The 27,002-nt window shown below is 37.8% G+C and overlaps 1 protein-coding gene across 2 annotated transcripts; it reads left to right on the top strand.

The window, feature by feature from the left end:
* The first annotated feature begins 6,734 nt into the window (after positions 1-6,734).
* On the top strand, positions 6,735-26,935 carry LOC104241735 (brefeldin A-inhibited guanine nucleotide-exchange protein 1). Of its 2 annotated transcripts, none has more exons than XM_009796667.2 (11): positions 6,735-7,947; positions 10,889-11,206; positions 15,438-15,765; positions 15,875-16,297; positions 19,365-19,654; positions 19,964-20,237; positions 20,921-21,423; positions 21,515-21,836; positions 22,196-22,556; positions 22,961-23,640; positions 26,122-26,935. In XM_009796667.2, the coding sequence occupies exons 1-11, from the start codon at positions 6,908-6,910 to the stop codon at positions 26,731-26,733; spliced, it is 5,151 nt and encodes a 1,716-aa protein (XP_009794969.1). In that variant the 5' UTR covers positions 6,735-6,907; the 3' UTR covers positions 26,734-26,935. The 2 variants fall into 2 exon arrangements, with proteins under 2 accessions (XP_009794969.1, XP_070028789.1); XM_070172688.1 differs by having other exon boundaries at positions 15,428-15,765.
* Positions 26,936-27,002: the final 67 nt, after the last annotated feature.

The raw sequence follows: 27,002 nt of genomic DNA, 5'->3' as shown, positions 1-27,002 counted from the left end.
TGTGTTTATGCTTCAGTCTTCTCTTTGTTTATTTTACTGCTTTTTGCAAGTTTGTTTATTCCTACTCCTATATGAATCCCCATCCCTAAACCCTTTGTATGTTGAGTTATGGTTCAGAAAACATGACAACACTTGATATTGTTGTTCATGTATATGGACTGGACTCCCTGAGTCCTAAACTCTTTCAATTCCCATTCCCCTTTCCCTTTATGTGTATTCTGAGCCTGAGACTTTGGTCTGGCAGTGTCCTAATCACTATCCAGACCATAGTCTGACCTTCAATAGGTTTGTGCTCTTCTTTATTAGCTGAACAGGCCTGGTCAGGGGTGTGCCAGCCTATCCAATGGCTAGGCATGACCACCACCCTGCCATGGCACTCCCTAACCCCCCTCTTGCACTTACACTCATTCTTAGAAACTAAGTTATGCCCCTCTCTTGTGAACCTTGCCTTGGGACCCCCTGAGCTCCCTCTGAACTTGGACACCTGAGGGCTGGCCCTTCCACACTGCATTATAACTCTTTCTAATTAATATCTTGGGTGTAAGCACTGCCTCTTGAAACTCCTTGGATCTCTGAAATGCCCTAGATAAGAGAAAGCTTTGGAAATCTGGATTTCCGGAAGTGGTTCAATCTCATATTATTAGATACTAAGTCTGAATTAGGCTGCTCGGATGTAGCTGTAATTTCTGATGTATTTTTATTTATGTCTTATTTTTCTGGTCTATAATAATTTGTATAAACTCGGAGATCTAGTAAAAAGAGGAGGGGATTTACTTTTATGCACAAAAGGGTAGAAATCATGCCTATAGGACTTTTACTGTTAATCTATGCAATCTCACAAGTAGAAACCATGCATATAGGATCTAACTTCTGATTTCTGCAACTATGCATATAGATACCATGCCTATAGGGATTTGCATTTCTGCATTTATAATGACACTAGGCAAACCGTTAGGTTTAATGATAAATCAACATATAGATATCATGTTTATAAGGTTGTTAACGTTTGAAAGGTATTAAAATCAGTAACTCGTAGAGATCATGCCTATAGGAACTTCAAATCAGAATTGTTTTACTCGTCTAAAACAGTACTGACCCTTTTTGCTAAAACAAGCGACTTTCTGCACGTTTTCTGAACCTTTAAAACTTTTCTTGCAACCAAATCAGTGCATCTTTTTCCTTCTTGATAAATATTCTCAAATCAGTGCATATTTTCTGAAAACTTACTGCTTTCCTGATAATTTGACAAACATTTTTTCAAATCAATCTGAATTCACTTCTTTATACTTATCTGATAAACCTTTTGAATCAGTCTGCAATTCAGTTCTTTTGTTAAAACTCAGCAACTCTTTTTCTTAAACAAGTATGTTTTCTGAAACTCGTTTTAAATCATTTTCTTTGTATTAAGTCTGCAATCTTTTCTGAAACTTATCTTATTCTGCAACTCCTTTACAATCAGTAGTTCCGTCCCACACTTAAGGTAAAGTTGACTAATTAAAGTGGCTCAGTCTTTGACAACTGCATTCGAGTGAGCCTAATGCAGACTTCCTATCTAAAAGTATGTGTTGAATCAGTCCGCTTATCGCTTTAGTTTTAAAGACCAAACCAGTACATGCAAGACATGCTAAACTCTATGGCTTATCTGATTTAAGGAGGTTTACTTGAGCCTTACTTGCTTATCTGCCTCCACTTTTACTTGTATTATGTGTTATGATTAACGCCTTAGTATTTTGTCCTTTGAAACTCTCAAAAGGCCCCCAAACCCCTTTCCCTTTAGGATTAGTAGTCCTAAATGCATCTGGGACTAAGGATTGGGACGGGTACTAACATGCAATAAGTAACGAAACTTACCGCGCTTTAATACCTTAACGGGGTGGGAAGGGTAGAATATGGATATGATGACCGGTGCGCTAATATCACGTGTGACCCCTTTTATGAGGAGTGATTGCTGGATATTGCATTGATGTGATCCATATTATCGGTAAACCTAGGACCCCTTTCCCCTTTACTTGTTAATTTTTAAGTTTTCTTTTAAAACTAATTTTCTAAACTCTCTACTTCTTCAACTCTTAAACTTGTTTGCAAAATTATGTGAAGCCCTTTGCTTTATTTTTCTACTTGTCTTCTTAAAGTCACAATTATAGCATGGCCGGGAACCACACTTGTGGATCCTGAGGGGTGCCTAACACCTTCCCCTCGGGATAATTTCTAGCCCTTACCCTAATCTCTAGTCTTTTCATCTCAAACTCTTCTAAAAAGTGCCCTAATGCACTATAATCATTAGGTGGCGATTCTTCAACTTCTAAACCCAATTTTCGAAAGGGAATAGAGTTGTCCTCCCAATGTCGTATACCCGATTTTGACCCATAGAAAAAGGGGGCGTCGATAGTGGTACAACTTTGAAGCCAACTGTACTCATCGAACCCAGTCCATACACAAGCCATTTCTTGGCCTTGGCATTCTTCTCTCATTTCTTTAAGTCTTCAGCAGTGCAGTTAGCTCTTGTCTTTGGCACTTCCACTCCTTCAACATTCTTCTTTATAATTGCCAGGGGACCATCAGTGACTATGTCCCAGAGTTCATAGTCTTCTCCTATGATATGATCTTTCATCCTGTTCTTCCACCAAGAAAGAGTAGAGGCCTAGTAGTGGATTGCCCTTCCCAGTTTCCAAGTGGTGCGCTCATCTTGATCTGTTCCTAAGGTGTTAGCCTCTTCAAGGATAACCTGCTTTGATACTAATTGATGTTTTAGACTTCAATACCACATAAGAGGGAGGGTGATTTGTGTGATGACCAATTTTTCTCTTAAACTGATTGTAGAAGGACCTGGTTCTTCTATGCGTTCCTTATGCTACTGTTGTGGAATAATAAATGTAGAAACTAAAGAACAAAAGTATTTTTACGTGAAAAACACCCGGCTCAAAAGGTGAAAAAACCACGACCTACTACTCAGTAGGATTTTCTCCAACACTTCACTAAATCATTGAGCCAAAACATCATTTACAAAACTCTTTGTAAACCTAAGGATTACCTCTAATCCCGTCGTAGCAACCCGTCTCTAACTATTGCGACAACTTCAAGTTAACTCTAACTTGAATACTCAAAGTACATATTACAATTGCTTTTGGATAAATCTGAAAAGTACAATATGAAAACACCTACTACAATTGAACTACAAATAAAGAAAGACACATAAAACTTTTATGGAGCTTGTTCTTCAATCTGGTTCATGTAGTTTCAGGTTTGCACACTTGAATCACACACGAACTGCTTGCAAAAAAACTTGTTATTTTGCTCGCAATTCACGTTTAACTTCTGCGTTTTTGTGCAACACCTGTAATGAGAGAACATCCTGCAATTTATAGAGTTAGTAAATGAAGAAATAACTAGAGTTCTGATGCAACTCTTCCTTGATGGAAGAGTTCTAATTGATTTCAACTTCTAACCCCTTCCCTATCTTGGATAGTGTTCTCATTGATGAAGGAGTCCTTCTCCTTATTAATAATGCAACCTTTTCGATCAAGAGATATTAAATACACCAAATTAAGCTTATCTCCATCACGTGCATCCCACATGCTCGAATCTGCCCGTTTTTATGAAACCGAGGGATGGACTACTGGGATGGACCTGGTTCATGTCTGAGTTCCTTTGTCAATCTTCAAAACTTAACCTTTACTTGGGCCAACACTCAATAATAACAATATGAATGAGAATTACTTAACAAGGAAAGATATCTCGAAAATAAACAATTTCAACGTCAATGTGATATTAGCTTTCATAACTTCAACTTCAACAACTCAAAATGGAGGCTTTCCGCGGAATGACAATTTTCACTTTAAAAGTACAATATATGCTTAACAATAAAATAAAAGAGATGGTATGAACTAGTATCTATATCTAAGTACATGGAATAACTCAACACGGAAGGACAACATGAAATAACAAACTCCAAATAAGAATAACTCGACAATAAAAGAGGTAACAAGACAATAAGAGAGATAACAAAAGCAATTAAAGCATATAAGAGCATGTTTGACAATAAAGAATAGAGCATGTAATAACAATATGTAAATCATGTAAGAGCAATTTAAAAATGACAGATATAACATGATATTACAATTTTTAATTTAATGCATGAAATAGTCTAAGAGTCTAGTCCGGTCAAAGTACCACACATAAGCCCGTGTACACACTCGGCACCTCGTGTACACGTCTATCACATAACTCAAACAACACAAATCAACCTAATTCCTAAGGGGTAATTCCTCTACGCTAAGTTAGGCAAGATACTTATCTCAAACAAGTCAAATTAATCACCTAATAATCTTTTCCCACGAATATCCAACTTTGGACTTCTCGAATCTAGCAAAAATATTTTAATACCATAAATACAAACCATAGGAAGCAATTGCAGGTAATAAAGTTGCAATCTTTAAAAAAAATCAAAAGGTCAACTTATAAAGTCAGCTCGAAACCCGCACTTAAGAACCCAACTAAACTTACAAAATCCGAACACCCATCAATAATGAGTCTAACCATACCAAAAATTTTCAATTCTGACCTCAAATCAACCTTCAAATCCCCAATTTTCACTTTAGGAAAGTTTTACAAAAATTCCCCATTTTTAGTTTAATTCACTAAATAAATGATAAAAAATAAGATGGAATCATGAAAAATGAACAAATCTGAGTAAAAACAATTACCCTGATCCAAATCATGAAAATCCCCTCCAAAATCGCCCAACCGAGCTATCTACCTCAAAATATGATATAATAACTCTAACCCTCGAAGTGGATTTTTAACATTCTACCGAGTGACTTACCTTTTGCGATCGCGGACAATCCTACGCGGTCGCGAAGAACAACTTCCAGCCATACCAAAATTTTCCTTACGCGAACGCAGGCTAAGAGTCACGAACGTGAAGCATACATTCTCCAGAACTATGCGAACGCCGAAACAACATCGCGATCGCGTAGGCTAATGCCTGGCACCTTAGCTGAACTCACACTACTACGTGAACACGAATGCTCAACCGCAATCGCGAAGATCACAACCATCTAAAGCTTCGCGAATGCGTCACCACTTCGCAAACACGATGTACATTTTGCCTGCCTCCAAGAACACTCTACGTGATCGCGTCCTTCTCCTCGGGATCACGAAGGAGAAAACTAGACACCAGATATCAGCAGCTCCTCAAGTCCAAAACATGGTCCGACGACCATCCAAAACAATCCCCGGGCCCCTGGACTCCCTCCAAACACACCAACCCGCCCTAAAACACAATACAAACTTATTCTAACCTTCAAATCACATCAAATAATGCTAAAACCACGAATCATACATCAATTCGAGCCTAATGAAATAATGAATTCCCAACTTCTAAAACCAAATGCCGAACCATACCAAATCAACTCCGAATGACCTCAAGTTTTGCACACTAGTCCCAAATGACACAACAGACCTATTCCAACTCTCAGGACCGAAATCCAAATACGGTATCAACAAAGTCAACTCTCGGTCAAACCTCTCAACCTTCCAAACCTTTCTAACTTTCGCCAATTCAAGCCAATGACATACAGACCTCCAAACCAACATCCAGACATACGCTTAAGTCAAAAATCACCATATGAAGCTATCAAAACCATCAAAATTCCATTATGGAGTCATCTACACAAAAGTCAAACTCCGATCAACTCTTTCAACCTAAGCTTTCAACTTTGGGACTAAGTGTCTCAATTCACTCCGAAACTCACCCGAAACTAAACCAACTACCCCAGCAAGTCACATAACCATAATTAAATATAGAGGAAGCAACAAATAGAGAAACGTGGCTAAATTACTCAAAATAACTGGCCAGATTGTTACATACAAGGACATTTCGTATTAGATATGTAGTTGTCCGTTATTTCACTATACTCGACTTTAATATACTAACCATCATCAGCTTTGTCTCTAGGAACTCTATGCTCACACCCCCATTCTATAATGACCTTTCCCCTAGTCCTATCCATCTTTCTCTCAGTGGTAGTAGCTTTACCACCACTGCACATCTGTTGTATACTGTTCCTTGTACGTATGTTCATGCATTTAATATAATATGCTATATTTTGCACACACAAAAAACAAAACCAAATAGAAGATTAATAACGAGCTATTTGACTTCAATTTATATGCTCACGGATGTGTGACTAACTTAAACTCACTACAAATTATTACATCTAAAAAAGACAAAAATAAAAAAGCTTTATTTCCAACGTGCTACAACAAAGATGCTAACTTATTTGACGAAATAACAATTTCATCTCTAAATTTATCTCGGACGATATACATGTGATAAAAATTTCTATGATCACTCACCGCCTCCATTCACATCTCCAACCTTTTGAATCACCATTATGGCACCGCAAAATTTCAAATTGCGAAGACATTTGTCTCTCAATAAAAATGATGTATAAAGCTGAGAATTAAATCTCAAATTGTCTAATAGTTAGTTGTAATAATTTTAAAAAATAATAAAATTTTAAAAGTTAATTGTAATCATAATTTTATCCAACATGGAATGCACTACAAAGGGTAAAAAACTTAATTGACATTAAGATACATAGATTCGTTAGTCTTGAAAGAATGAATGACGGAAGGATTAAATTGGTTAATTTTGAAAACGTTTGAGTATGTTTTTTGTCCACAAGAATACTTAAGGATTTAACTTGAGTTGTGGGTGTAAGTTAACCGGAAAAGAAGTGTATTCAGATCAAGGCATGTGTCTGGTTCCAGGCGTCGAAGTTGTAGGAGCATTACTCCCTCGTACGCGGAAAGCCATCCTTCTTATGATATATCCCAACCCCACCAGAATTAGTCGCCATTGCTGGATAGCAAAGTTCACATACCGATGAAGAAGTGAGTCAAAATGTCGGCTTCTCAAATGCTAGGCGGGCCTTCGCGCTGTGGCTGGGTACTGGGTCCGTCCCTTGATAAGATCATCAAGAACGTCGCCTGGAGGAAACACTCGCAGCTCGTCGCCGCCTGCAAGTCCGCTCTCGACAAGCTTGATTCCGTTGTTGACGACCCTGTAGATCCAGCTTCCTGCACCCCTCTCTATGGCCTCTCTCCTTCCGATGCTGATTTCGTCTTGCAACCCCTCATCATGGCTCTCGACTCTGCATCTCCCAAAGTTGTCGAACCCGCCCTAGATTGCGCCTTCAGGTTATTCTCCTTGGGCTTGATCCGATGCGAGATCGACACCCCCAGCCCTAACCCAAGTCCTCCCTCCCTCATTTTCCGCCTTATAGATTCCGTCTGCAAATGCGGCGCTCTTGGGGACGAAGGAATCGAGCTTGCACTTCTCAGGGTCTTGCTCTCCGTCGTTCGATCTCCCTACGTGCTTGTCAGAGGTGATTGCCTTGTCCACGTTGTTAGGTCCTGTTACAATGTCTATCTCGGGGGCATGAATGGCACCAATCAGATCTGCGCCAAGTCCGTCCTTGCTCAGATGATGATGATTGTTTTCACCAGGGTGGAGGAGAACTCCATGATGGTGGAATTCAAGACCGTCTCTGTGGCTGAACTGTTGGAGTTCATGGATAGGAATTTGAATGAGGGCAGCTCTATACAGTTCGCTCAGAACTTTCTCAATGAGATTGTGGATGCCAAGTCCAAGGAAGGCCTTGCTGAATCAAAATTGTGTTTGCAGTTGGAGAATGACAAGGGTGAAAAAAAGAAGGGTGAACCCACCGATGGGGAACTTAGTGAGGGAGCTGATCTGAGTGGTTACAGTAAAATTAGAGAGGACGGTTTCATGCTCTTCAAGAATTTATGCAAGTTGTCTATGAAATTTTCATCACAGGAGCATGCAGATGACAATATTTTGTTAAGGGGGAAAGTGTTATCGTTGGAGCTCCTAAAGGTTATAATGGATAATGCTGGTCCAATTTGGCGCTCAAATGAGAGGTTTATGTCATTCTGTTACTGTGTTCTGCTGATTTCTTGCCGTCTATTTCTTTTTGTTTGTTACGCAGGGTCTACTCATTCAACTAATATGGCCGGGAAATTACATCTTATGCTTTTATGATAGACCCTCTTAAGTCAAGGAGTTAACTTCTGTCACCAGTTCGACAATAGATCTTTCTAATTGGAACTTTTAGATTAGTTTTGCTTGCAAGATGTGATGGTTTAAATAAATGTCTAGCTTCCCCTGATATACAGACATTACATAGATTGATATGATAGTTCGCCTGCCCTTAAAGAAATCTTTGGTGGTGTAGAATGTAGTTAGTTCTCACATAAAGGATGAAAAGATGTCAGTGGGAGAGCTCACGAAGCTACAAGTGTCGTAGAAACGGATTATTTGTAGTATTTGACCATTATGCATCTCGGCTATTCCACCAGATACCAAGCTTATCGTGATTGCATGAAGTTGTGGTGTAAACTTTGAAGCTTGGGTTCTTGTATCTTTTCACTACATGTCATTTCGAGTTGATTTATGTTCGCTTTGAGGCTTTTTCTGGTTGTTTCTGTTTAAATTGGAGCTCCAACTAGACTGTCTTTTGAGCTCATTTCGAGATCTTCAAGCTTAGTCAAGTGATATGGTTGTCTCACTCATATTGACTTGAAGTCAATCTCCCCTTCAGATCTACTTTGCTCTCCGTCTTCGAATATGGCCTCGGTCGAGGCAACAACCAGTTTTCTACAGGATTCTTGTGTTGTGACTTACCTTTGAAGGAAATTCTTCTTTTTGTTCATTTGTTTCCTTGTTTTACATCTCTGGTTTTCTGAACCTTGAAACTTGGCGGCACAGAAGTGCAAATGGCCTCCGGGTACCTCATTCTGGTTCACTTGCTTTAAGTTCCACTTTTAGACTTTTGTCTTGATGGGTCAGAACCACTTCTTAGGCTCATTTTAACTTCAGTTCATCGTGTAGAATTTTTTAAAAGTGGCCTGTCATTATGTAGTCCACTTTCTCCTTGTCTTATGGGGTTTTCATCATTCTCTTCTTGTGTTGCCAAAGTGAAAACATAACTAAGGCACATATTTAACTACAGAAAGGCACAAATAATCCTAATTTAGAAAAAGTCAAAAATAATGAATAAGGGGTAAATGTGATGCAATAAAAAATTATTTTTAATACAAACAACAATTATATGAACAAAGAAATTGAAAAAACCTTCAATCAAGTGAAATATATGATTTGAGATTGAGGCGTAGCAATAGTATTTGTTGTTAAGTGAAATATACGAAGTACAAATCATGTTTATCGAGTTCCAAACCATTTTAAATTTGTAATTCAGATGCAAAGATACAAATTTAAGTTTCTAATTCAAAATTTAGCGAATGATTATCTTATACTAAATTTTGACTTTTCTGTTTCTCATCTCTTACGCTTTGCAAGTTATCTTAATTGTTAGAGTCAACCCTTTTCAAGATAGAGTATGTGGACGATTTGACGCATGCCTTAGGATAAGTCTCTAGGTGAAGCACACGACTTATCTATGCTTAGCTTCAGTCTTCAAAAGTTAAGCTGGCATCAAGCGAGTCCTCGACAACACTAACCTTGCCATGCGTTCAATTAGAGCTAGGCTTGACGAGCAGCGGGGGAGCTGGGGGCGTAAGGGGTTTCATCAGAACCTCCTTCGCCGGAAAAAACACTTTATATATAGTATAAGTTGAATCCCCTTGGCTTGTTCTTTTGTTTACTTCTATATATTTTGAATTCCTTAAGTGATAATCCTTGATGTGCCACTATGAGGCTCAAGGACCTTCCCCTTTTTCATAATGGACGTTGCTTCCCCCACTTACATTAAGTCCGCTCCAGGCCTACGTTTTATGGCCCATCTGTGTTCATATTTGTATTGCAAACGTACAAATGGGTCGTCCTATGCCATTGGCGGTTGGTTGTCGTCTTCTTCCTCTATTCTAGTGTCTTTTTGTACGTTAGTGATGACTAACGATTGTGGTTCTCACATTGCCTTCAGATTGAAAGACATTGGTCTCAACTTTTTTGGGTCGTAGTTGATGCTTCGAATTTGTCCACTCAGCTATTTTTCCAGTGAAACCCATTTTTGGTTACACATAGTGCTATTCTCATCCAAAATTTAACTACAGTACTCGTCTGCCTTGGTCCTTTACTAAAGTTTATTTTAATTTTAAGGTCCTTAGAAATCTAACCCCAAATGGGGCATTCCATGCATGAGAAGCGGATCCGCTACGTCTCGGGTGAACCTTCTGACTTCTGTCACATGTACGCACCCTGTATGACTTCTAAACTCCAACTTCTTCTTGGTTTTAGAGTTCGAGTCTTCACCATATTATCATGCTTGCGGCTTGGTTCATGTTACAACCCTCACTTCTTTTGACATTCTGCTCCAGAAGATTCCTTACTTACTGGCAGAAGTTTTAGAGAGAAGGAAGAGATGGTAAAAACTTGACTGACAGATTAACATTTGTAGGATAGCAAGTCTTAGATTATCATTACTGGTAAAAGTTGGACTACAAATCCTTGTAACGGGTCTTGCGTCTAATACTGAAGTTGATGTAAGAGAGTTTCTCAAAAAAAAAAAAGGTTTCTCACAACACTTAAGATATTGAAACTCGTAATGAAACAAGAATATGAAAGTAAATCCTGATGTAACTGAGTTTGCTGTAGCTGGAAAAGTGATTTAAGCTAAAATTTCTTTTAGATTTATTCTTGATTGTACACATTCAACTTGATTGATAAAGAAAATCCGCCCTTCTTTATTCTTAATGTAGCAAAGTCGAGCTTTGTGTAGAAGTCATTTGTCTCAACTGGGTTCTAAAGAACTCAAGATAATAATATGTTAAAGTATCTGCATTTTCGAAAAAAAGGTTGATGTATCTGGTATATTTCTGGCTTAACATTGTCCTCTGAATACAGGTTTCTCAATGTTATCAAGCAATTTTTATGCTTGTCATTGTTGAAGAACAGTGCATTATCTGTGATGACGATCTTTCAACTTCTTTGTTCAATATTCAAGAACTTATTATCAAAATATAGATCTGGGTTGAAATCGGAAATTGGAATCTTTTTTCCCATGCTCATCTTACGTGTGCTGGAGAATGTGCTTCAGCCTAGTTTCTTGCAGAAGATGACTGTTTTGAGTTTGCTGGAGGAGGTATCAAAGGATCCTCAGATTATCATTGATGTCTTTGTCAATTATGATTGTGATGTCGATGCTCCCAACATTTTTGAAAGGTACTTTTTGTTAGTTGTGCTCTACTTTTTGCTATGACTGTAATCTATGTCCTCTAGTATGTGACCAAGTAAACTTTGAAGAAGAACAATCATATATTTCACTAATGGCGTATTTGGATTATATTATGTAATGGTTTGTTTCATCAGTCGTAGACACTGCTGCATTCATTTTACAAGCTTCTTAGTTGATTGTTGAGATTTATTCTGATGTTGCACTCTTTTTTCAAGCTTCTTAGTTGATTTTGATGTTCACAGTAAAAATCCAGAGTCGAGGTCCTTGAGTTTTATTATGTTTTTGGTTGGACTTTAAAGTATATGATGGATTCTTTAACCGAAAAAGGTTATAGTAGAATGTTTCTCTTTGTTGTTAGGTATGAACCGAAAATCCAAGTCTGAGATACAACTTGATCTCCAAGTCTAATAGTTTTTGACTCGGTCTAGACTTGTCCCAAGTTTATTTAGTTTCCAAGACACTTCCCATATTAACCTCAGACTATTTGCTGATAGCGTTGGCTGTAATAGGAGGCAAAGGCGAAGGGGGCATGCGCCTCTCATATCCGAGGTCACATGGCTAAGGGTGATGGACTTTGGGAATAGGATGGTGCAATGGTGAGGTAGTTATCAAAAGGAATATTGTCTTTCCAAATGGCTAGCAAGATGAAATTCCTAAGAAGGGATAATTGAAGGTTGAACAAACAGGTTTATGGGTGGGCAAAGGGTAAATAAGATTGCTAATGCCTATCTTGGAGGAATTAGAGAGTAGATAGGGGAGATAGTTAGATTGCGGAGGAGAAAGTGGAGTTGGCAATAGTCCAGGAAACTTCATGGAGGCAAAAACCAAAGAAGCTTTGGTATAAGAGCTTTAGGCGAGAGACTAGTTGTTGTGCAATCACCCGCAACATACAAGTGATAAGCTCCCTTGCCGTCAATGTTGTCAAAGGCGGCAAAAAAAGGCGCAATGAAGGAAAGAAATAAATATATATGTAATTCAAGGAAAAAAGTTAATAAATTCACTCATAATATTTTCCTTAGTAACTAATACACTTCTTTGTCGATTACTATTGTTCTTTAATAATGCCCAATTTAAGATAACAAAATAAGTGCACACTTTAGTGCCTTGGTACACACACTGAAGTGCAACTTGAGCGAAGCGAAGCACCCTGTCATGCACCTCCACGTGCCAAGGAGACTCCTTTTCATTGTGTACCTACCTCTGGGTACCCACTGCCCGAAACCTTGTCATGCACCTCCATGTGTGTCCCGGTGTTATCAAAGGCGAAAAGCGCAAAAAACCTTTAAGGTCTGTTGGGGCTTTAAGCGCGAAGCGCAAGTAAAGTGTGGACTTTAATGAAGAAAGGCGCAAATGAAGAAAACTACAAATATATATGTGTAGTCAAAGACTAATATCTATAGGCATGCATACCAAATATATGAACTAAGAAATTGAAGAAAATTTATGATAAAGTAAAATATCAATTGTTTAGTATCGCCTATTCAGGATTACGCTCATTGGCAAGGAAAAGTATGCCTTAGAGCCTTGATGACAATACTGAAGTGTCCGCTAAGCGAGGCGAAGCACTCAACATGTTTTGAGCCTCACTTTCAGGGCTTCAACGCGCCTTTAATAACACTGTAGTGTTACGCTCCAAAATCCCACCAACTCATGATGGCACCTAACCCGACTCGCTAGGTAAGCCAATCAACATATAACACAGCTCGGACGGAAGATCATCAAATACATAATAAAATAAGAATGCGAAAATTAATTCAAATATCCCCAAAAGCTGATAGTACAAATCATGAGCCGCTAAGATTAAGAAGTACAACGTTGGTGTGAAGAAAATACATTATCTGTTTGGAGTTCACATAAACAGAAATATAAGTCCTATACTACCATGAACAAATGGTAACTTCAAGCTTGTAACAGGAACACTGGTACATCTTCAATGATAGCCTTCGACTTCCATAACAGCTCAACTCCAAAATTTGCACACAAGGTGTAGAAGTGTAGTATGAGTACAATCGACCCCGTATATTCTGTAAGTATCAGGACTAATCTCAACAAAGTAGTGACGAGTTTTAGTAAAAAAATACTCACTTTATATAACCTTTGCAGCTCATAGGCATACACAATAACAGAGAAATAGTTAAGAAACAATCAAAGAACAACAAATATCAGTAGTAAGGTGCTCAATCAAAGAGGAAGGTAATAAGCATGCCTTTTCAATTAAACAAGTCAAAGCAAATACAAATGCACTTTCACATACAAAAGAGATATGCACCAAGTAACGTTTACTCGAATATTTTTGTATGAATGTAGAGTGTCTATGCATGATAAAGTCCAAATTACATATCAATTACCAATTAACATTTATTCTTATGCTTCTATATGAGTCCAAAATGTCCTTGCATAATCTCATGCCAACATTATGCAAAATATAGAGTACTTAGAAGTTCTCTATATTTCCTACCAGCATAATAATCTCTAATAGAGCTAAAAAACTCATAGAAAGCATACCATTTGAATTAAATGTACTAATACGAGTAAAACATATTCTACCTAAGTGGTATCGGGTTTATAGATCTTTTCCTTCCATTGTGGCGTGTGCTCTAGCCTCTAGGTCTACCCATCAATTTTAACGCCTTCATTCACCATGGTTTTGCACCTAAGGAGACCGGTGCACCTGGAGGTCGATGCAAAACATGACAAAACCATTTTAGACGACTTCCTCTCATTTTATGCTCAATGTGTGCTACTTGCACCTTCCAACAAATGCGAACAATTTTAATCTTGTATTGATACACATGCATTTTAGCATCTTCATCTCTGCAACACTCATCTTGTGGATGTGTTGGACTGTAGCATCCGACTTTTCACTCTCATATAACGTTACTGGTCTTGTATTTGTTTTATAGAACCCACCTTTCACTTTGGTGGGCATCCTTCTATAACATAATGCCTCGATAGCACTTCTTCATTTCAACCATCTAATTTTGATTATTTTTGTATCATCTTCACATATCATTCATTCTCTTTGACCAACGAGCCTAAATATTTGAATTTACATTTAGATACCACAATCCCTTCTAATCTCACCTGAACTTCGCATTTCTTATGCTAGCTAAACTTGCAATGCATATATTCGGTCTTACTTCTGCTTATCCTAAATCTCTTACTCTCTAGAGTGCTTCTCCGTAGTTCAAGCTTTGGGTTGACACCCTCGTTGTTTTAGTCAATTAGGACAATATTATCAGCAAATAGCATATGGGGAATCATCTTGTGCTGTATTGGAAAAAATTTCTCTCCATTATCTGAACTTCTATCAATAATATTGGAATCTAGAATCGTCGGGCATTTTCACTTGCATTTCCTCTCTTATCTGTGTTGTTCACAATCTCTAAGGAGTTTTCCTTCTGCTGCTTCTATCTGGAAATCTAAGGTTCTATTAAAAATTGAGGCTTATGTGTCCCTTTGTTGCCTGAAAGCTTAACACCTATAAGCTGTTACAATTAAGAAAACCTTACTAATTGAAAGTACATATTAGGCGATTGCGCGTAAAATAAACTATAAAGTTACTCTCTTTTTAATTTGTCCCCAGGGCTTTGATCTTGTGGTAAGAGTGCAATGCGTGATGTGTGTTAGGCAGACATCATGGGTTCGAACCCTGCTGCATAGAAAACTCTGGTATTTAAGTCGAGAAAGGTTATCTATCGAGTTTTGAACCGTTTGCCACTGGTTTCTAGGGATTTCTCGGTTACATAAAAAAAGAGTATTTTTCTTTTAAAAAAATTAGCAGTTATATATGTTGAGAATATAGTGTATAAATAGGCATTTCTTTATCAAATCATCAATACATCTCTCTCATATTTTCCCGTGTCGGATATCAGCTATAGGATGAATATCTTATTCTCCCATAGTTCGATAACAAATATGAACTCAACCTTAAGATCAAGAGTAAGGTTGTGTCCTTAGCTCATTGGCGATTTTGAACAAAGTATTGTGATACTGTTGTATGCCAAGAACTTGTGAATGCAACTATTTAAACAGTCACTTTTAATGAGACAGGAAGCCGACCTCCTTATCCTTGCTTGGCTCTCTTTTGCAGCAATGCACATGCTTTTTTGCTGTTGTATTATACTGTTATTCATATATGTTTCCTGTCACTGAATTCTTATGTTATTTTCATCTAAATTGAATTAAAACAGCTTTAATTCCATCAGATATTTGCAGGACTGTTAATGGTCTTCTTAAAACTGCTCTTGGTCCACCTCCTGGTTCCACTACTACATTGTCTCCAGTCCAAGATATTACATTTCGTTCTGAATCAGTGAAATGCTTAGTTACAATTATAAAGTCAATGGGGACGTGGATGGACCAACAACTGAAGGTAGGGGAGCCCAATCTAGATAAGGTGTCCGATCATGAAGTGCCAGAAGCCGCTGCCAGTGTTTGTGAAGAGGGAAATATTATTGACTACGAGCTGCATCCGGAAGCAAATTCTGAATTTTCTGGTGCTGCTGCCTTGGAGCAGCGCCGTGCTTATAAATTAGAAATACAGGTTTATCATCTTTGTTTGCACATTCCACTATCTTCATTCTCTGCTTTCATTCACTTCATGGTACTTGAGGTATGGTTAAGTACTGACAACTCTAATGAATCAAATGCAGAAAGGTGTTTCCCTGTTCAACAGAAAGCCTTCAAAGGGGATTGATTTTTTAATGAGCACCAAAAAGCTTGGCAATTCCCCAGAAGATGTAGCCTCTTTTCTGAAGAACGCGACCGGATTAAATCCATCCATTATTGGTGATTATTTGGGTGAAAGAGAGGAGTTTCCTCTGAAAGTTATGCATGCATATGTCGATTCTTTTAATTTTGAAGGTATGGACTTTGGTGAATCAATCAGATATTTCCTTAGAGGGTTTAGATTACCTGGTGAAGCTCAGAAGATTGACCGTATAATGGAGAAGTTTGCGGAGCGCTATTGTAAATGCAACCCAAACTCTTTTACCAGTGCAGAAACAGCTTATGTGCTTGCTTACTCTGTGATAATGCTCAATACAGATGCACATAATAGCATGGTGAAAGATAAGGTACCCTGGGAATCTCTCTGAAGTGTTTTTCTCCTAGGTGTATGATCCAGTGCATGTTTTCTTAAATTCTCCCATTATTGTCTGCTACTTTCATTCATTTCTACCCTTAGGGATGGTTTGGTTTGAAACAAGTTACATGAATTAATAATGCATGGATCGAAAATTTGGGAAAATTTAATTACCAAAAAAAGTTAAAATAATACAGGGATTGTAATATGGGGTTTATTCTTGGTTAGATGTTTACAAATTCCTGGTTAGTTTGTTATATTACAAATTAGTACACAATCTATAATTTAAAATATGAGTTTTACTTTTTCAACAAAATAAAAGTTTTCTATTATTATGAGGGTTAGTTTTGTAATTTAGTGCTTATATTCATGTATTACCGATGGCCACATTCTTACTTCACACTCTTTTCCACGTGAAATAATAATAGCTTTCCAGCACAACTTATGCAAGTATTATTTATGGAAATAAAAAGTAGCAACCAAATATTGTATCAGTTAATGTGGAATTGTGTGCAGAGTTTAAGGACCTGTTTGTCCATACAGAATTTTTCCTTTTTTCGATTCTTTTTTTTTTTCCAAAACTTGTTTGGTTATACATTGGATTGAATTTTGAAAAAAAATTTGAAGATGGGTTTCCAAATTTGAAAAAGAGGGTTTTACCACTTTTTCATGTAAAATTTCATTTTTCCTCACAAAACTACAATATTTTCATGTCCAAACACAATTTCAAGTTCCAAATCTTTTTTCAACTCCAAAAATTACTTTTTTCATAAATCACAATTTTTATGTTGAAATGCCTACTAAATCTCCTCACTACCCAACCAAATGACTAGCTTACTGGCTTGTTGAACCTGTGTCACCCGATCACATAGATTAGTTCATAAAATACAACTTATTAAACTTTATTTCTTTTGCAATGGGCCAAAGCTCAAAGTTAGTACTGTAGTCATTGCAAAATATTGTCCTTGAACAAATATATTCTTATTCGAGAGGTTGGTATTGAATTTGTCTATGTTTTCTTGAGGATGACAATAAGAAAGAAAAATATGTCCAGTATATAAGTTTCCAATAATATTATTAGTGGCCATATTGGACAAGGATTAGAGTATAAGAGTTGTGACTTATGACTATGAGAAGAGCACAAAACCAATATTGAATAAAAGACATAATGTGCTTGAGAGTTGGCTATATATACACCTTGAACTTTTTTGAGCTTATCCCATTCATTATTGTTTTTAGGAGAATTGTGTAATGGTTGATTGAAGGTGCCACATGCACATCTCAATAGCTTTCAATCTGGGGTGTCTGTCATTCATTCATTCAGTCACTCATTCCATTCTTTGGTATTAACAACTTAGCCAATTTTGGAGGCAAAATCACTAGGCGATTTCTTCCCATTTGTCCAAGCCATTATGGACAGAGTTATCCGTTACTTGTACTGGTTGGAGGTAGCAGGTGCTCCATAGAGGCGCACGCAAGCTGGCCCAGACACCACGATTATAAAGAAAACAAAAACAACTTAACCAATTTACCGTGCTGTCAGCTTAATGTAGTGAGAGATCAATAGACTATGCAAATTTGACATTCTAGGAATAGGTTAAATAGTACATAACATGCAACACGCTAATGGCGAACCCCAATAGATAAAAGGGCTTTTCAAGCCTCTTGTCCTTCCTTATGAGTTTTTACTCGGCATTAAAGTATATAATAAGAATTCTAGTGAATGAAAAATAATGGAGTAATATAAAATAAAACCCCTGAAATAAGATGGTTAGTGATTTTGTGCATATAAATTCATAGCTATATTGACAGATGAGAATTTGAGTAAAAGAGGATAAAATATGCCAACGGGTGCTTCAAGTGCAAATGTCTAGGTGAAGATGTGGACCACCTCCTCCTACATCATTGGGTGACAACTTGCTTGTGTTTTGAGATGGTTTGGGATGCAGTAGGCAATGTCGGGCACAATGGAGGAGGCACTGGCCAGTGGGAAATTCAGAAGGAGAAACAGAACTTGAAGAGTCGGGAATGTTGCCCCACTAACACTTATGTGTTGGACCGATGGAAGGAAAGAAATAAGAGAGCTTTTGATAGGACAGAAAACAACTATGTGCATTTGAGGAATGGCCTCTCCTTCCTAGTTTCTTTTAAATGCGCCAATAGAAGATTGAGTGTCATTCTTAGAGAATCATATTATGTTGTAGATTCTCTACTTTTTAGTATGCTGCTAGTATACGGTAGATTTTCCCATTAGTATTAAAATTATTTACTTATGAAAAAGATCCATAGTATAAGGAAGATGGCGTAGAACGTTCAAGGATAGTGATGCTTAGCTAAAATAAGCTTAAAAGGTCAAATTGTGTCAATATGTATGGACTATAAGAATTTAAAACCTTGTAAAGCTATATTTGGATGAATTTGCTACTACCTTAATTAACAATATTTTTAGTTGAACCTTTACTACAAAACTAAAGTTATTTCTTTACAACGTATAAAAGTTGGAATTCTACATGTAATAGATTCTGTTTGTGAATATGAATTTAGAAATGAAGACTTCTAAAAAGTTTTCCGTATTTGTGATTTTTATATAATATTAACAAGAATGATGTCCCTTATCAAAGGGAATATTAAGAAAAGTTATGTCAAACCAGATAGAGCTTCCCAGTGAATGTTAAATGTCATTCTGTTAGCTTATAATTAATTATCTTGTATTAGGAAATTCAACGGCGATCTTGAGTTTTGCATGAAAGGATAGTGTACAAGTCACGGATAGTGTACAAGTAACGGATATGAGTTACCAATTGTTTTTGATATTGACTGATATGGGTTACCAATAGTGCTGCAACCAATTATGGGGGAGGCAACATCTTCATTTTCCAGTATTTGAGACTTTGAAAGCACATAGTTACTGGGTTGGAGAGTATCTTTTTTGTCTGTTTTAGTCTTTTACATTTAGTCTATGCACTTGGTCATCTTAACTTAGTTACACATGTAGATGTTACTTGTAAAATAATGTGATTGGTTTTCTTCGGAATTAACTGTTGTATTTCTCCATTTAGATGACAAAAGCTGATTTCATCCGGAACAATCGAGGGATTGACGATGGGAAGGACTTACCTGAAGATTATTTGGGTGCTCTCTATGACCAAATAGTGAAAAATGAGATAAAGATGAATGCAGATTCTTCTGTGCCGCAAAACAAGCAGGGTAACAGTCTTAATAAGCTTTTGGGTTTGGATGGTATACTGAATCTAGTATGGAAACAGAGAGAAGAAAAACCACTGGGTGCCAATGGGGTTCTTGTGAGGCATATTCAAGAGCAGTTTAAAGCAAAATCTGGAAAATCGGAGTAAGATTTAATTCCACATGTTGACTTTTGAATCTATTTTCTGGCTGCATATGTACCAATTGTCAGACGATAGGAATCTGACTCTTTCTTTATCATCTGCGTACGGGTTGATATTTTCTTTCGATGAGTCGCTGCAGTCTGTAGAATTGCGAAACTATCACATATACGGACTATTGAAAGGATTGTGTGCCTTATAGTCCCCATACATATGATTTAGTTTTCTCAAGCTGGCCTCATATGTCTTCTTATCATGGATTTTCTTGTTCAGATGGAAAAGAATGCATAAAATTATATTATGTCCTGTTGCAGGTCTATCTATTATGTCATTGCAGATCCAGCTATATTGAGATTTATGGTAGAAGTCTGCTGGGGTCCCATGCTTGCTGCTTTCAGTGTCACCCTAGACCAGAGTGATGATAAGAATGCCACTTCTCAATGTTTGCTGGGGTTCAGGCATGCTGTGCACATTACAGCTGTGATGGGTATGCAGACGCAGAGAGATGCTTTTGTCACATCTATGGCAAAGTTCACTTATCTTCATTGTGCTGCAGATATGAAACAAAAAAATGTTGATGCAATGAAAGTAATTTCCATCTCCCTCAATTTCTGTCATGTCAGTTTACCATCTTATGCTCAGACGGTAGCAAACTTGCAACAAATGAAGAGTAACCCTACATAATAATACACGCACGCCACATATCTTCTTTTTCTATGAAGTAAAATAATTATATTAATATGGGAAAAAATTCTGTATACAACAAGTGCACCAAAAGGTTGAGAGTAAGCTCTACAAACTACACATCATTTTCGATACAAACAAGAACCTTGTCTATGCACTATAAAAGACCAAAAGCACGAAACTATTCCTCAATTGTACAAGTCACTTTCAATTCCATCAAAAGTTCTACTAATTTTGGAGGACAATTCCTTTATGCATCTTTTGGACTTTATGGCTGGAAAGATACAAGAGATGCTTTGAAGGGCAAAGAAGACATATCTCTAGAATTAAGAATAAATGTCTACATAATTTCTATTTCTGGTGTAAGACTAGTATTTTGGAGATGTAGATCAATTTTGGACTTTATTGAGATGCTTGGGAAGTTATTGTAACTGGCTATGTTGGAGCCTTCTTTCATGTAATTTTGTGTACCATCTTGGTACTTTATTTAATGAAACCTTTACCATATCCAAAAAAAATAATAATTCCATCAACAGTTCTACTAATTTGAAACTCATGCAGAATAACATCCTTCTAATTGCATGCAGACAATAATGTCGATTGCCATTGAAGATGGGAATCATCTTCATGAAGCTTGGGAGCATTTTTTGACGTGTCTGTCTCGATTTGAGCATCTGCAGCTGCTGGGGGAGGGTGCACCATCTGATTCCTCTTTTTTTACTACCTCGAACTCTGAATCTGAGGAAAAGACATTGAAGTCAGCTGGATTTCCATCACTGAAGAAAAAAGGGACACTCCAAAATCCAACTGTTGCTGCTGTTGTTCGAGGGGGTTCATATGACAGCGCAACTGTTGGAGCTAACTCTCCAGTATTGGTGACTCCAGAACAGATAAATAACTTCATTTCAAACTTAAACTTACTTGATCAGATCGGCAACTTTGAACTAAATCACATATTTGCTCATAGCCAAAGGCTGAACAGTGAAGCAATAGTTGCTTTTGTCAAGGCCCTTTGCAAAGTTTCGATGTCAGAACTACAGTCTCCAACAGATCCCCGTGTATTTAGCCTTACAAAAATTGTTGAAGTTGCGTAAGATTCTGTCCTTGAACTCATCAATTTTTACCTCACAAAGAAACTTTTATAAAGTGAATATGATGAAAGTATGATCTTGATTATGCAGGCACTATAACATGAACCGTATCAGATTAGTGTGGTCCCACATATGGAGTGTTCTTTCAGAGTTCTTTGTGGCTGTTGGTTTGTCAGAAAATCTTTCAGTTGCAATTTTTGTCATGGATTCATTGCGACAACTTGCTATGAAATTTTTAGAACGAGAGGAACTGGCGAATTACAACTTTCAGAATGAATTTTTGAGACCATTTGTTATTGTCATGCAGAAAAGCAATTCTGCTGAAATCAGGGAATTGATAGTTCGTTGTATTTCCCAAATGGTTCTGAGTCGTGTCAATAATGTAAAATCCGGGTGGAAGAGTGTTTTTATGGTAATTATCACATCTTTAGTTCAACTTTTTATAGAGTTTTGCTTTATCCTTATCAGGTATCATCTAGTACATAAATGATTGTTAGCGTCTTTCAGTATCTATTTCTATTGCTCTCTTGCTTATTAGCATTCTATTCCCTCTGTCCCTTTTATGGTGTGAGCTTTCTTTTCCAGGAATCTACTTGTACTTCCTAACTGAGTTTCATGTGAGATATATCCTCTTTGATGCGCTTAGTTATTTATGTGATTTAGCTACTAATATTTTACTGTATGACAATTTTTGTCTTTTTGTTAAGTCTTTAATATGTGGTATAGAAATGGAACCTGGGATATGATAGGTCTTTATATGCACCTTTGCAGGTTTTTACAGCTGCTGCTGCAGATGAAAGGAAGAATATTGTGTTGCTGGCCTTTGAAACCATGGAAAAGATTGTACGGGAATATTTTCGTTATATTACTGAGACTGAAACATTGACTTTTACTGATTGTGTTAGATGCCTCATCACCTTCACAAACAGCAGATTCAACAGTGATGTTAGCCTCAATGCTATTGCTTTTCTCCGTTTCTGTGCTGTCAAACTTGCAGAAGGGGGCCTTGTTAGCAACGAGAAAAACAACAATAATGATTCATCTATTCCAGTGGTCGAAGATGAGGCTTCAGATGGGATGTTCTTCACAGATAAAGATGATTATATGTCTTTCTGGGAGCCTCTGCTCACAGGTGTCTTGTTGCTTTTCTTTTTCCCTATTTCTGCCTTGCTGGAACATTAAACAATTCTTATTGGTGAACCTGCCTAGTTGTATCATGCAGTGACAAGTGGCTAATGCAACGGGGGGTTTCTTACACGTGTGGAATGACCAATTTTTTTTAGTCAAATTAGTTCACCATCCTTTCTGCATAATCCTCACCTTTAAAAATGGGGAGGACCAGAGGAAATTTGATTATGAGTGAACTGGAAATGAATTTCAGAATCTAAATTGTGGAGTGCACATGTAATTTTAAATTATATGAACTTCTGGAGGAATTTCAAAAGTTGCATTTTTCTATTGTAGCAATTATCCCTGTGTATAATTACTGGAGGGTTCCAGGTTAAACTTTTTGAGTCATTGTTGATCCTGTTTCAGGGTTATCAAGATTGACTTCAGATCCCCGATCAGCCATCAGAAAGAGTGCATTGGAAGTTCTTTTCAATATCTTGAAGGACCATGGCCATCTCTTTCCACGCCTATTCTGGATTAATGTCTTCAAGTCTGTAATCTACCCAATATTCAGTCCAGTAAACGATAGCGCAGAAGCTCAAGTGAAGTACGACCAGTCTTCATTTAAATCCAGATATATACCACTGGATGGATGCTTATGGGACTCTGAAACTTCTGTGGTGGCAGCTCAATGTTTGGTGGATCTATATGTTAATTTCTTTGGTATGGTGAGGTCTGAATTGCCAAGTGTTGTGTCTATAATGGTTGGATTTATAAAAGGTTCTGGCAAAGATCCTGCAACCACTGGGGTAGCTTCTTTAATGCGTTTGGCAGGTGATTTGGGAGGCAAATTTCGTGAAGAGGACTGGAAGGTTATCTTTCTAGCTCTGAAAGAAGCTTCAAATTCCACTCTACCCAATTTTTCTAAGCTTTTGAGAACAATGGACGGCATTGAGATACCCATTAGTCAGTCCGATAATGATATGGAGTTTTCTACTGGGGCTGGATTAATAAATGACGAATCAGAGGATGACAACCTGCATACTGCACGATATGTTGTTTCAAGAATGAAGGATCATATAGCGGCTCAGTTGCGCATCATACAGGTCCGTCTTCCGCCCTTCCCTGCCATTCTCTGAGTATACTTGTTTGTTGTCCTATTTGGTGTTGTTTCACTGGTCAATTGTTCCGCATAGAATATTTTTCTATTAATTTGTATATGGCCCCTGGTTTATTAATTTGTATTCGAACCTAGTAGGGGGCAGTTCATCTGTCTTGGTTAATTGTTGCTCACCTGAATTCAAATTAAATTTCTCACCCATGTGGCCCCTGACTGAAGCGACAACGGGACCCTTTGTTTGGCTCGATGAAACCCTAGCAGAGGTCTTCTCTCTTTCCCTTTTCAGGGAACAACGGTTCCTATTCCAGCAGATATGGTGACTAGGGCATCTTCTAAAATTGAGATTTCAAATTTTTGATCTCCAAGCGGCAATTCAATTTTGTTGAGGATAATTTCTTTTATGCGTGCAACGCAACTTCGAGCCCAGAAAAAATGCATCCTATTCTTTGTATCTTCGTCTATTCCGACAAATCCCCCACAATAATCACCAATCTTGCGTAATCTTGCGGAAGGTATCTGAGGACCAACCATGCAGTGGAATCCTAAAAGCTTTCACCCATTTGTGTTCCGACATCAGTGAGGAAGTCTCCATCTCCGGGACCACCAGTCAAGAGAGATGTCTACCGTTCCAAAACCAATCTCCAGCTTTAACTCTTATGGCTTCTTGCATGCAAGGAAACACGAAAAGAATATGGGCAAAAGGTACCTTGAGGCCAGCTGTGGTTTTCCACCTATTGACGAACAATTTCTGTATCACCTCTGAGTTGGGGCTCTGATTAAATGGATGATTGGAAACACCAAGGATCTGAAACAGAGAAGAATGGAGACCTTGTCGTAGTAAGAAGCTGCTACAATTGTCAGTGAGTCCCTTTTGTAATGTCCTTAGTCTTAAACAAAGCACACGGAGCGAGACACTTAACAACGTGCACACAACTTGCAAGGTTAAGTCAGAATGATATTAGTAGCGCTAGATAGCACAAGAGAGATTGCCAAAGGAAGCTTTGTATTAGAGAGAACTTGCCTGATTGCTTGATACAAACGAGCACTCTCTTAGGGGTAGTGTGCAAATGAAGTAGGGCCTATACAGTTTATAATTGTATACAAATAAGGACCGACTCCCGTCTTCCAAAGGGAACCTCTCCATCCTTACGGAATACCTATACAACTCTCCTCGGGGTAGTGTCGAATAAAGTAGGGCTTATAAATTTATAATTGTGTATAAGGACCTCCATATCTACAAATAAGGACCTACTCTTGTCTTCCAAGTGGAACCTCCATCCTTCCGGAATAGACCACCAAGATAGCTAAAATGCTGCAAGCTTCTTGCGTAGAACTGTTGTATGCCGAATCGCGCCTATGCGGCGTGATTATGTGGCAGGTTATCATACTCTCTCCCCTCTAATTTCGTGACGATCGCGGCGCAATGCTTGCTCCATGAATGCATTGACCTTATACTTGAATTGCCACAAGCCTTCATATCAATATGGCCCCTTCCGGTGCTCGCCCCTTCTAATGAATAAGGAACATGGTGGTAGGCTTTGTCCCTTTTTCTGTGTGGCCGGGTAGTCAATAATTGGTTCAATGTCCCTATCATGTGGAGGCAGTGATAGTGATGGGCGCATGGCTGGACTGGCCCATGCTAGAATCATCCTTATCTTCATGGTACGGCTTGAGCATGCTGGCTTGAAAGATAGGACAAATCTTAAGCTTGAAAGCCCATCAAAAGCGCATGGCAGATAACTAACTCCTGCCTTCATCGCTTGGCAATCTGGAAGGAATGAAACCTGCGGTGCTTTGACAGAATCTCAACTCAACACACATCGAAAGCTAGACTGGATGTTAAGTTTGTAATGTAAATAGTTCTATTTTCTGGGACTTTGTCAGAGCTAAACCCTATTCTTGTAATTTGAATGCATCTACTGGATGCATGGTTAATAAAATTCACCTTACCTGATTTAAGAAAAATAAAAAGCACTACTTTTTGCTTTTGTTGGATATAGTCCTTAAGGAAAAACAATTTTCTAGAACTATTATGAAGCCAATAATGTTATATAGTAGTAAATGTTGAACTTATACTATCCACATGATCATGTGATAGAAATGGAAATATTTAGATTGGATAAGATTATGAATTATCACATTAAACAGAAACAGCAAGTAACACGCATAGAAGATAGAACGAGAGGAAGTAGACAGATAATTTGGCTATGTCCCGACATAGACCTATACATCACCAGTAGGTCGGACATTATCATGATTGAAAGTTTTAAAAAAGGAATAAACATAGTTCATGCATTAACTTTGGTCTATTTCCCTGCTTCCTTTTCGTTATTTATGAACTGTCTGGAGAGATATTTTCAGAGTTCCCAATGTTACAAAAGAGTTATGTTAAATGCACTGTTATTAGAGAACAGTATGATTCGCTGTGCTTTTCTTATTCATTGTGCTGCTGTTTTTTGATGTGCAGGTGTCGTCTGATCTCTACAAGATGTGTCGGCGATCAGTATCAACTGATACTATCAATATCCTCCTTGGTATTTATTCATCTGTTACTTCTCATGCCCAGCAATTGAAATCCGAGAAAGGTGTACAAGTGAAGCTGCAAAAAGCATGCTCTATCCTTGAGATACCAGAACCTCCGCTGGTGTATTTTGAAAATGAGTCCTACCAGAATTACCTCAACTTCTTGCATGGGCTGCTTGTTAACAATTCATCATTGGTTGAAAAGAGAAATATAGAAATGGAACTTGTGGGTGTATGTGAAGAAATTCTACGCGTATACTTGGACTGTGCTGGATTGAACTCTGTCAAGAGGAAACCAGATGTTAAGGCAACATACCTGTGGAATCTTCCTTTGGGTTCAGCTAAGAAGGAAGAGCTGGTAGCAAGGACTCCCTTGGTTTTGTCAGTATTACGCATTCTCTGCAGTTGGCAAAGCGATTCTTCTAGGAGATACATTTCTCAGTTGTTCCCACTAATGGTAGATCTTGTTCGGAGTGAGCATAGCTCAGGAGAAGTTCAGCGTGAGCTGAGTCATTTTTTTCAATCCTGTATTGGCCCCATTATTATGAATTTGTGATATATATTATATACACCATTTACTGAGCTATGCTAGGCTGCCTTGGCCATTTCTTAGCCATTTAACTGACCATAAATATTGCTACTTCCTGATTTTGTTTATACTTTAGGCAGTCTGAAAATTTTGTTTCTAGGCTCAGAATATGAAATTTTGGAAGCATTAATCTTTCTATCTAGAGGCTCGTTCATATTTAACATTCCTATGAACCTTGTTTATCACCTCAGCAGATACTTTATTTAAATGCCTTCCTGGTGCAGTTTTTGGTACTT

The sequence above is a fragment of the Nicotiana sylvestris genome, chromosome 1, assembly GCF_000393655.2.
Source record: "Nicotiana sylvestris chromosome 1, ASM39365v2, whole genome shotgun sequence".
NCBI classification, from domain to species: domain Eukaryota; kingdom Viridiplantae; phylum Streptophyta; class Magnoliopsida; order Solanales; family Solanaceae; genus Nicotiana; species Nicotiana sylvestris.
Note: the sequence above shows the minus strand (reverse complement) of the source record. Positions and strands in the feature narration are given on the sequence as shown.